General features: G+C 45.0%; 1 protein-coding gene across 1 annotated transcript; it reads left to right on the top strand.

The window, feature by feature from the left end:
- Positions 1 to 6,484: 6,484 nt before the first annotated feature.
- On the top strand, positions 6,485 to 10,206 carry LOC120991167 (zinc finger protein 84-like; the record flags this gene model as incomplete). Its single annotated transcript, XM_040420078.1, has 3 exons — positions 6,485 to 6,528; positions 6,665 to 6,785; positions 9,650 to 10,206. Coding segments are annotated over exons 2-3 (678 nt in total), but the record flags the coding sequence as incomplete, so codon positions are not given.
- Between the last annotated feature and the right edge of the window lie 884 nt (positions 10,207 to 11,090).

Raw genomic sequence — 11,090 nt, 5'->3', positions numbered from 1 at the left:
AGGTAAGAGCCGTCATGTGCAGTGTGTACACGTGTGTGCAGTGACATGTAATGGAGGAGCACCAGCCTCTTATATCACAAGGTAAGAGCCGTCATGTGCAGTGTATACACGTGTGTGCAGTGACATGTAATGGAGGAGCTCCAGCCTCTTATATCACAAGGTAAGAGCCGTCATGTGCAGTGTATACACGTGTGTGCAGTGACATGTAATGGAGGAACACCAGCCTCTTATATCACAGGGTAAGAGCCGTCATGTGCAGTGTATACACGTGTGTGCAGTGACATGTAATGGAGGAGCACCAGCCTCTTATATCACAAGGTAAGAGCCGTCATGTGCAGTGTATACACGTGTGTGCAGTGACATGTAATGGAGGAGCCCCAGCCTCTTATATCACAAGGTAAGACTCGTCATGTGCAGTGTATACACGTGTGTGCAGTGACATGTAATGGAGGAACACCAGCCTCTAATATACCAGGGTAAGAGCCGTCATGTGCAGTGTGTACACGTGTGTGCAGTGACATGTAATGGAGGAGCACCAGCCTCTTATATCACAAGGTAAGAGCCGTCATGTGCAGTGTATACACGTGTGTGCAGTGACATGTAATGGAGGAGCACCAGCCTCTTATATCACAAGGTAAGACCCGTCATGTGCAGTGTATACACGTGTGTGCAGTGACATGTAATGGAGGAGCACCAGCCTCTTATATCACAAGGTAAGAGCCGTCATGTGCAGTGTATACACCTGTGTGCAGTGACATGTAATGGAGGAGCACCAGCCTCTTATATCACAAGGTAAGAGCCGTCATGTGCAGTGTATACACGTGTGTGCAGTGACATATAATGGAGGAGCACCAGCCTCTTATATCACAAGGTAAGAGCCGTCATGTGCAGTGTGTGCAGTGACATGCAATGGAGAAGCACCAGCCTCTTATATCACAAGGTAAGACCCGTCATGTGCAGTGTATACACGTGTGTGCAGTGACATGTAATGGAGGAGCACCAGCCTCTTATATCACAGGGTAAGAGCCGTCATGTGCAGTGTATACACGTGTGTGCAGTGACATATAATGGAGGAGCACCAGCCTCTTATATCACAAGGTAAGAGCCGTCATGTGCAGTGTATACACCTGTGTGCAGTGACATGTAATGGAGGAGCACCAGCCTCTTATATCACAAGGTAAGAGCCGTCATGTGCAGTGTATACACGTGTGTGCAGTGACATATAATGGAGGAGCACCAGCCTCTTATATCACAAGGTAAGAGCCGTCATGTGCAGTGTGTGCAGTGACATGCAATGGAGAAGCACCAGCCTCTTATATCACAAGGTAAGAGCCGTCATGTGCAGTGTATACACGTGTGTGCAGTGACATGTAATGGAGGAGCACCAGCCTCTTATATCACAAGGTAAGAGCCGTCATGTGCAGTGTATACACGTGTGTGCAGTGACATGTAATGGAGGAGCACCAGCCTCTTATATCACAAGGTAAGAGCCGTCATGTGCAGTGTATACACGTGTGTGCAGTGACATATAATGGAGGAGCACCAGCCTCTTATATCACAAGGTAAGACCCGTCATGTGCAGTGTATACACGTGTGTGCAGTGACATGTAATGGAGGAGCACCAGCCTCTTATATCACAAGGTAAGAGCCGTCATGTGCAGTGTATACACGTGTGTGCAGTGACATGTAATGGAGGAGCACCAGCCTCTTATATCACAAGGTAAGACCAGCCTCTTATATCACAAGGTAAGAGCCGTCATGTGCAGTGTATACACGTGTGTGCAGTGACATGTAATGGAGGAGCACCAGCCTCTTATATCACAAGGTAAGAGCCGTCATGTGCAGTGTGTACACGTGTGTACAGTGACATGTAATGGAGGAGCACCAGCCTCTTATATCACAAGGTAAGAGCCGTCATGTGCAGTGTATACACGTGTGTGCAGTGACATGTAATGGAGGAGCACCAGCCTCTTATATCACAAGGTAAGAGCCGTCATGTGCAGTGTATACACGTGTGTGCAGTGACATGTAATGGAGGAGCACCAGCCTCTTATATCACAAGGTAAGAGCCGTCATGTGCAGTGTATACACGTGTGTGCAGTGACATGTAATGGAGGAGCACCAGCCTCTTATATCACAAGGTAAGACCCGTCATGTGCAGTGTATACACGTGTGTGCAGTGACATGTAATGGAGGAGCACCAGCCTCTTATATCACAAGGTAAGAGCCGTCATGTGCAGTGTATACATGTGTGTGCAGTGACATGTAATGGAGGAGCACCAGCCTCTTATATCACAAGGTAAGACCCATCATGTGCAGTGTATACACGTGTGTGCAGTGACATGTAATGGAGGAGCACCAGCCTCTTATATCACAAGGTAAGAGCCGTCATGTGCAGTGTATACACATGTGTGCAGTGACATGTAATGGAGGAGCACCAGCCTCTTATATCACAAGGTAAGACCCGTCATGTGCAGTCTGTGCAGTGACATGTAATGGAGGACCACCAGCCTCTTATATCACAAGGTAAGAGCCGTCATGTGCAGTGTATACACGTGTGTGCAGTGACATGTAATGGAGGAGCTCCACAGTTTCTTCTCACATTACATTAGAGGCTCCGTGTTCTTTATATGTCGGTCATATCCGTAGAGCTCCAGTCACATGATGGGAGCGTGTCCTTCTGGCCTCCATCGGGCCGGTGTAGTAGACTACACTGCTCTATCAGAGAAATAGCAATGAAGTATTAATAATCCATAAAGATCCACAGTCACCGGCCAATCAGGGGAGAAGGATTCCAACAGCATCCGAATCCAGGATCCAGACTGGACCTCTATAGAAAATCAAGTAGGAGAATGGCAGGAGATGGTCTTGTGCGAGGTCTGCTCCTGCAGGGCTGACGGGTTGTCCATGCAGATGGCGGTGGTGGAGTAAGCAAAGTAAATTAATAGCAAAGTTTAGGGAAATCTTCAGACGTCTGGAGAATTGTGGCATGACCGTCTTTTTGTGCAGTTAGACTGAAGGAAAATCCTGATAGATAAGTTATGTGATAAATGATGTGATGGTCCCACAGAACGTCCTGCAGGGGCGTAAGACGGAGCGATCCAGAAATAATTGAACTTCGCTCCCTGTAATTTAATCCTGCATAAGGAAGGTAATTTCCTTGTGATACTTTATTTTACACTGAAGTCAGTGACATAAAGACCCGCAATATTTTGGGGTTGAGAGGTTCTTCCCTGAGGTACCACAACCCTGGAGCTCGGTCCATTTTCAATGGTGTATGGGGGTAGATCAAGGATTTGATTAAAGCAAGCCTGAAGTATATCAGTCAGTTGGTTCAGGGAAAACGTGAACTGCTATGTTATAGTGACTGCCTGTTATGCTGGTGGCCCGTGTCTTCTTCTGCCTGGATGGGCACGGCCATCTCTCTACTCACGGTTTCTGTTTGTCCTATGTGTATTAAGGCTAGTACTCAAGAAACTTTAATCTGTAGTACTGCAGGGGTTAACCTTCCAGCTGCTGTCTATGCGCTTGTCAGCCCTCCCCTATATGCCAGGCCATTTGCTCCTCCCATTAACAGAGCAGTTTAATCTCCATAGATCCTGCCAGCTCCTCTTTGGTGCCGCTAGCTTACTAGTCCTTGCTAAAGAGCTATAATCCATTTGTCTTCTGTGTACCAACTTCTGCTGAATCCTGGACTCTGCCGTCTGACCCGACCCATGCCTGTTCACTGTGCTGACCCTAAGCCGCCTGACCTGACCTCTGGACTGATTTACGGATTTGCAGAAACTCTGGCCGCCCTGATCTCTGCCTGTTTCCTGACCACAAGTGTTGCCTGATTTCTTGGTTCTTCACACTGGTGTCTCTGATCCCTGTATCCATTCCGGTTGGCACAGAGGGTGCCGACCCTCCGCCATAACAGTTTGTTGGCCATGGATAGCTCTGACCCACCTCAGATGAGTTTAGTTGGGCTATGCCAGGAGCTGGCCCAACAGCTTAACCGCCTTGATTCACTGATTCATTTTGTGCATGGCATGTCCACCTGCCTGAATACTCCGACCACTGCCATAGCCACAGCTCCCCCTCTGCCTCAAGTCTTGCCTACCAAAGGTTCAAAGTTACACCTCGCCTGCTACAATCCCTACCCTGTGATGGAGATTTCAAGATGTGTTGTGGCCTATAGGAGGATAGGTCAATTCTCCTGATTGTGCTATGGTGAGCTTTATGATCTTTCTGTCGGGCAATATCCCATATAATTTTGTACACTGTCCTCTGAGATGACCTGGAAAAATGAGGCTTTCGTTACAGCATTCTTGGAGGCCTGTCAACTTGTATCAAGGGTGATCTAGCGGGTCGGGATGTCCCATCTACTCTGGAGAATCTGATCACTTTTGCGAGCCATATCCAGTTCCAGTAACATGCCAAAGAAGTAATCCGTGTGAGAGGAACTTCTCAGTGGCACTGAAAATCTCAATATTTCTGACACCTCCTCTATTATTTTTTTTCATGCAGGTGGACCTTGTTAGACTCTGGCTTGGCAGGTCGCTTCCTGCATTTGGTACAATATAGCCATCTGGCACCTGAACAAGCACATGGTGATGACCTGCTTCAATGGAATAGCTCTTTCTGAAACCATCCAGTATGTCACAGAGCCCCTGGAACTTCAAGTGGGCGCATCTCATTTGGAGAAAATTTCATCAAGAGGAAGTCTGAAGAACTACCTCCACCTCATCCTGATGATGATCCGGATACCACTGTTCCCCAGGGTCAAGTCTGCCTAAAGCCAAACTCTCATGTTTAAAGGGAGTCTGTCATGTTTAAAGGGAGTCTGCGATGCCCATTGTGGGTGTCTCTGGTCCGCCTCCTCGCCGCTGTTTCTCGCCAATGGCCGGCGCATGCGTAGTAGCTACTGCGATGCCGTGCCCACAATTAGCATCGCAGTGCGCATGCCCCGGCCAAGCAATGGATAGTGCAGGCGCGGGATCTCGCTGTAGAGAAGGAGGACGCAAAGGAAGAGCGGGGCGGGCAGAGGAAGAGGGTGGGGCGGGGATATGACGAAAAGAGGCAGAACAGCCTGGGCTCCAACGAGGTGAACGCCGCCCTGGGCACTTGCGAGCCCTAATTTACATATGAATAAAAATCAGTTTTTGCCTTGGGGGAACTTCACAAGCAAACATCAAAGGTACCATTAGAATCATAGACTGCTATGCTAGAGCGCTATATAAGCGGTCTATAAGGTCACAATCTGGTGACAGACTCCCTTTAGAGCCAAAGTCTGAACATGTCTCAGAAAACCTTGAGAGAGGTGTTATGCTAAAATATGTCCTGTTAAGTGTCCAGTGCATAGTACCTCTCAGTGTCTCAGCAATTATTTTGTGTTTTGTCTGTGACTAACTCGCCCACCTAGTGTGAGGGCTTGTACAGTATGAAGAGAATCTTGGATATGAAGAAGGAAGGTGTGTATCCTCAGGAGAGTTCCTGGGAGTCTTTGGAGGAACTTTATACCCCTTACAAAATGACTGCAAGTCTTCAGACCAAAGAAGAGATTGGGAGGGGATGGGTACTGCTACACTGATGGCCCTTGTCCACTGCTGTCGTGTCGCTCCACTCCCCTGTGTCTGTTGTCCTGTGTGTATTAGAGCTAGAACTCATGGAGCATCACTCTGTAGAACTGCAAGGGTTAACCTTCCGATTTGCTATGTGTCCAGCTGCTTTATCAGCCCTCCTATATATACCAGTCTATTTGTTATACCCCTTGCCTGAGCAATTTAATCTCCATAGATCCTGTCAGGTCCTTACCAAAACGCTATAATCTTTTTGTCTGCTGTGTACCGACTTCCACCTGATACCTGGATTCTCACCGTCTGCCGCCTGACCTGACCCATGCCTGTTCACTATGCTGACCCACAGTCGCCTGCCCTGATCTTTAGAATGATTTATGGATTCGTACAAACTCTGTCTCTGCTGCCTATTTCCTGACCACAAGTGTTGCCTGATCTCTTGGTGCTTCACACTGGTGCCTTTGATCCCCATGGGTCTGCAGACATCTACTCCAGTTTGGTTAGCATAGTGGGTCGACACTCACAACAGTAAAACTGCCCCCATTAACTAAATACTCCAGGAGTTTTCTCATTTCATGCAAAGCCCGAGTTTGGGCATCCAAAGTGTTTTGGATTTGGACTGCTAGGAAACATTTATGTTCAGTGTCGTAATCTAGTCGCTCCGACACCTTTCTGCTTGGCGGGATGCTGGACTGTGCCCCTGACCCTGACACTTGTAACCGTATCCTCATCCTTCAAACATGGCCAAAAGTAATGTTCACTCTCGTAAACCAGAGGTTACTAAACCTAGAAGTGAAGGAGCTGAGAGAAGAGTCTGATCTATAGACAGATCTACAGGAGGCCATGTATTCAGTCACTGTGTGCTTGTGTCTCCACAGATGGATCCAGGAGGAGAAATCCACCAGAGAGATGTCCCCATCCTCTGTATTCCCAGGACTGTCCAGAGGAGAAGGTTCCAGAGAACCCTCAGGTAGATGGAGCTGAGCCCTATACACATCTATATAGGGGGGTCCTGCAGTCATAGAGGGGTCATAGATTGTGGGGGTCTCTTATGTAGATCTGTTAGATTTCCCACCTGTCTGCTGTATTGTACTGAATTGTTACAGATGACAAATCCGGGAGAAGATCTGATTATTATTAAAGTGGAGGATGAAGAAGAGTGGATGATGGGCGATCACCCGTGTAGGAGTGAGGTGGAGGAGGACATTCCAGGAGATGTCACCACAGGTATGGAATCATGAATGGAGAAAGTGACCTCAGATTCTGTCCTTGGTGCCTTCAGGGCAGGAGGAGAATCTGATCACCGGCTGCTGCGCTGCTCTTTGATTGGAGATGTCCCATCACATCATGAAGTGTTCTCCTTATCCAGCTGACAGCGATCTCTGATCAGATTCTTCTCTGATCCCGGCTGTTCCTGCAGGACATGACGGTCAGTCACATCCACACACCCACTGGGGATTATGGGGGCACAGCTTTTGTGTCTGTGTTATCATGATGGATACATGTACGTTATTGTGTAGGAATTACATGCTGCCAGTGACCTACATGTACCCCATGTGCAGGAAAGGGTTAAGCATCATCTTGGGATAATATGGAGGTGGTCCTGGAGCTGCTATAATAAGTGACATGAATAAAACTATGTCCAAATAGTGGGGGGAAAATGACAGTGCATCTTATAAAGCGAATGGTGCAATTTTTACATGGCTGACACTGATACATCTCTGGCCGCTCTGCTGCACAGCACGGCCGCGATGTGTCCGTTACAGTAAACCTCTATCATGCGGGGTGGGAGGAGGGGCTGGAGGCCGGCAACTGCTCTTGCACTCGCGGCAGGGCGAGTAGTGACTGTACTCCATTACACCGGGACCCGCTCACAGCAGTCTTTACATGTAAAGTCTATTAATTTAGTGCTCAAGCAGTGACATCTGTAATAGTACTCACTATCAAAGCAGCGGTCAGGACGGAAGCGTAACATCACTCTCTGTCACGCTCCTGCTTTGCTAGATTCATTAATGAAATGGGGGGAGCATGTCTGAGTGAGTGACGTAACGGCCTGACCGCTGCTTTGATAGTGAGTACTACTACAGCGGGGCCTGGTGTAATGGGGTCACTATTCACACAGGGACATGAGGGGACACATTAATAACATAATACTGTAACACATAGGTCCACGAGGGGACCAGCATAAAAAATCAGCAGGTATTGTCTGACAGGTTTCTCCATCTGGCTTGAGAAAAGGGAAGAGCTCTGTCTGTCTGGCCATCGACAATGTCCGATGTGATCACATGGTCCTGACCCGGTATACTGGCACCCAGGGGCTTAAAAAATGTCCCAGACCTGCCATCAGTATCTTCCTATTAGTCAATACCAGAGGCACAGTTTGATAGGCTGCCAGTCAGTGTACTGCTGCCAGACTATAATTGTGTGGAAAACTATGTAATCCAGAGCATTATACAAGGGATCAGAGGACCACAGCTTCTAGTCCCTAGGAGGGCGAAAAAAATTAAATTTAAGATTTTGTTCAATAAATGAAAAAACAATTAACATTTTATATAATACACCACAAGAAAATGTAGACTAGCACATCCAAAGCCAAGGTACCACTTGGAACCGAACCCAAGTTCGGAAAATGTTTTTTTTTATAGTAGAAATCAATTTATGAAGTTATTGCGAGTCTCGTGAGACTCTGAAGCAATAACTTTGGCTAATCGGTCCCAATTGATTCTAATACTGTACGGAGCTCCTGCTCCGTACAGTATTAGAACGAAGTTTTATTTTGAATCGACTTCGGATGTTTCATCCAAAGCCAATTCGCTTAGCCCTAGTTACAATAAAATAAATTAACCCAGGTGATAAAATTAGGATTAAAACCTATCTTGATTAAAATTTCCCATAGGAAGTACTTGCCTGGCATAAAGCCACATCGATCAGGGTGTCCCAATGAATGTATTACCTTTGCCAATCTGTTAGCAATAATTTTTTTGATCAATGAAATGGGCCTGTATGACTTCATTTCTAAAGGATTTTTATCTGGCTTTAAAATTGTTCCATAATTCCAACAATTTAGGGTTTAGCGCTTTATTATACTGACCATAAACCTCTATCGGAATTCATTCCAATCCAGGGGATTTACCCTAGTAATTCTTTTACTAATGCCTTCCAATTTTCCAAGAGTAATTGGGACACCCAAACACTCTGTTCTTGCACAATATTATGGAGCTGGATAGTCTTTAACATTTTTGTGGTCTCTTGAGGCCTCTTATCTGTCTTTAGACTTATACATGCTAGAAAGGTATTACACAAATTCCTCCAATGTCGAGGGTTGATTTCTCAGCCTGTCAGCTGAGCTGCCTGACCGAACAGAGTGGAAATTCAGATCCTGCTACTAGATAAACTCAGCCCTGTACAGAGAAAAGGGCTCCAAATTTTAAATAAAGAACAATTGAAAAAATTATTTTAGCTCAAAATGATAATAATAATGCAATAATAAAAGAAATTGCCCCCAAAGGTGTACATAGCCTTTAAGTATTCCCGTTCTCCACTATCCACCCTCTCTGTGGCTCTTTTCTGTAAGCAGTCCCTAAACCATCTTCAAAATAATTTTCTATTCAGAATTTCCTCATGGTTCTTAATTAAGTGGAGCCATGAATTAATCTAAACCTATTCCGTCTAATGTTAGGTTGTTCCTGAATCTTTACTGAAAGTGGAGAATGGTCCCCTTTTCATGTTTACTATGATCATTTTTTGAAGTGTTCTTCTATTTCCTAGTATAGTATCATTGAGTGACAAGGAATTGAAAGTCTTACAACAGCACGAGTATACTTTATTTTGTGGATTTTTACTGCACCATATGTCAACCCATCCTAGTTTGCCTATTAATTGGTACACTCCCTTACTCCTTGTGATCTAAGGGCCAACGCAGAACTTAGTCGAATCTAAATGTCTGTTCAATACCCCTTTAGCTTTACATGCACAATTAATAGCTTATACTTCTCCTTCCTACTGGATCCACTTCCAGCCTAATAGAAATGTTATGTTTGTCTAGCCTGTAGTTTGGATAAACAGCTAATTTAAATTATTTATCTTAACAGAAAATACCAATAAAAATTCTGAGGGAATATCACTAGAGGATCAAGATATGCTGTGCCCTTCTGGAGGAAACCTACATTCAGGAGTTCACAGTACAGATCTATCTTATAATCCCCCTAATCATGAGGAACCATCTCCTGATCAATCACAGATTGTTACCACATATACAGGGGGTAAAAAGATACACCGTGGTAAAGAGTTCACAAAAAGAGGAATTCACACAGGAGAGAAGCCCTACTCCTGTTCACAATGTGGGAAGTGCTTTTCGCATAAATCAAATCTTTTTAGACATGAGAGAAGTCACACAGGAGAGAAGCCGTTTTCATGTTCAGGATGTGGGAAATGCTTTACAAGTAAATCACATCTTATTACACACGAGAGAAGTCACACAGGAGAGAAACCGTATTCGTGTTCAGAATGTGGGAAATGTTTTACACAAAAATCTCATCTTGTTACACATGAGAGAAGTCACACTGGAGAGAAGCCATATTCATGTTTAGAATGTGGGAAATGTTTTGCAGATAAATCACATCTTGTAACACATGAGAGAATTCACACAGGAGAGAAGCTGTATTCATGTTCAGATTGTGGTAAAGGTTTTACAGATAAATCAAGTCTTGTTAGACATAAGAGAATTCACACAGGAGAGAAGCCGTATTCATGTTTAGAATGTGGGAGGTGCTTTTCAGATAAATCAAGTCTTGTTAAACATGAAAGAAGTCACACAGGAGAGAAACCATATCCATGTTTAGAATGTGGGAAATGTTTTACACAAAAATCACATCTTGTTATACATGAGAGAAGTCACACAGGAGAGAAGCCATATTCATGTTCTCAATGTGGGAAGCGCTTTTCAGATAAAACAAATCGTATGCTACATGAAAAACGTCACATGGAAGAGAAAAATGTTCCCGTATTTTAACATATGAGGTTATTCATGGATGTTACATAGCTAATTAAAAGGTTTCTTTTTTTGGTGGAATTATCCTAGATCTTCCAACCGACCAAATTATATTTCTCCGAAGTCACCTGTGACTGAGATCCATGGAGGAAAAGTCACCATTGTCACTACTAGATGTTTGCTTTTTCATAAACTTTCTCCTAGCGCTGTGACCTTCATTGCTCCTACAGACTAACCCTCCTGTGTGGAGACAGTGATAGTTGTGGCATGATGACTATATCACTGATTTATCTGACCGGGTGATCTGTGATAATTAACTCTATATGTACAATCCTGCAGTTTAATGGTAAACCTATCTAGATACTGGAGCTGAGTGATATATCTGTAGTGGGAATTGTTGTGATGTCACAGCTGTTAATTAATCCCAGAATAATGCCAACATGAATTCAGTGCCCAAGTGATGCTCATATATGTTGTGGGAGTTGGCTTTACAAATGGTAGGCATGCGGCAGGATTGGATGCAACATAAGGGTTTTATTGGA

Source organism: Bufo bufo, chromosome 2 (assembly GCF_905171765.1).
Source record: "Bufo bufo chromosome 2, aBufBuf1.1, whole genome shotgun sequence".
In the NCBI taxonomy this organism is placed as follows: Eukaryota; Metazoa; Chordata; class Amphibia; order Anura; family Bufonidae; genus Bufo; species Bufo bufo.
This window is presented reverse-complemented; position numbering and strand designations above follow the sequence as displayed.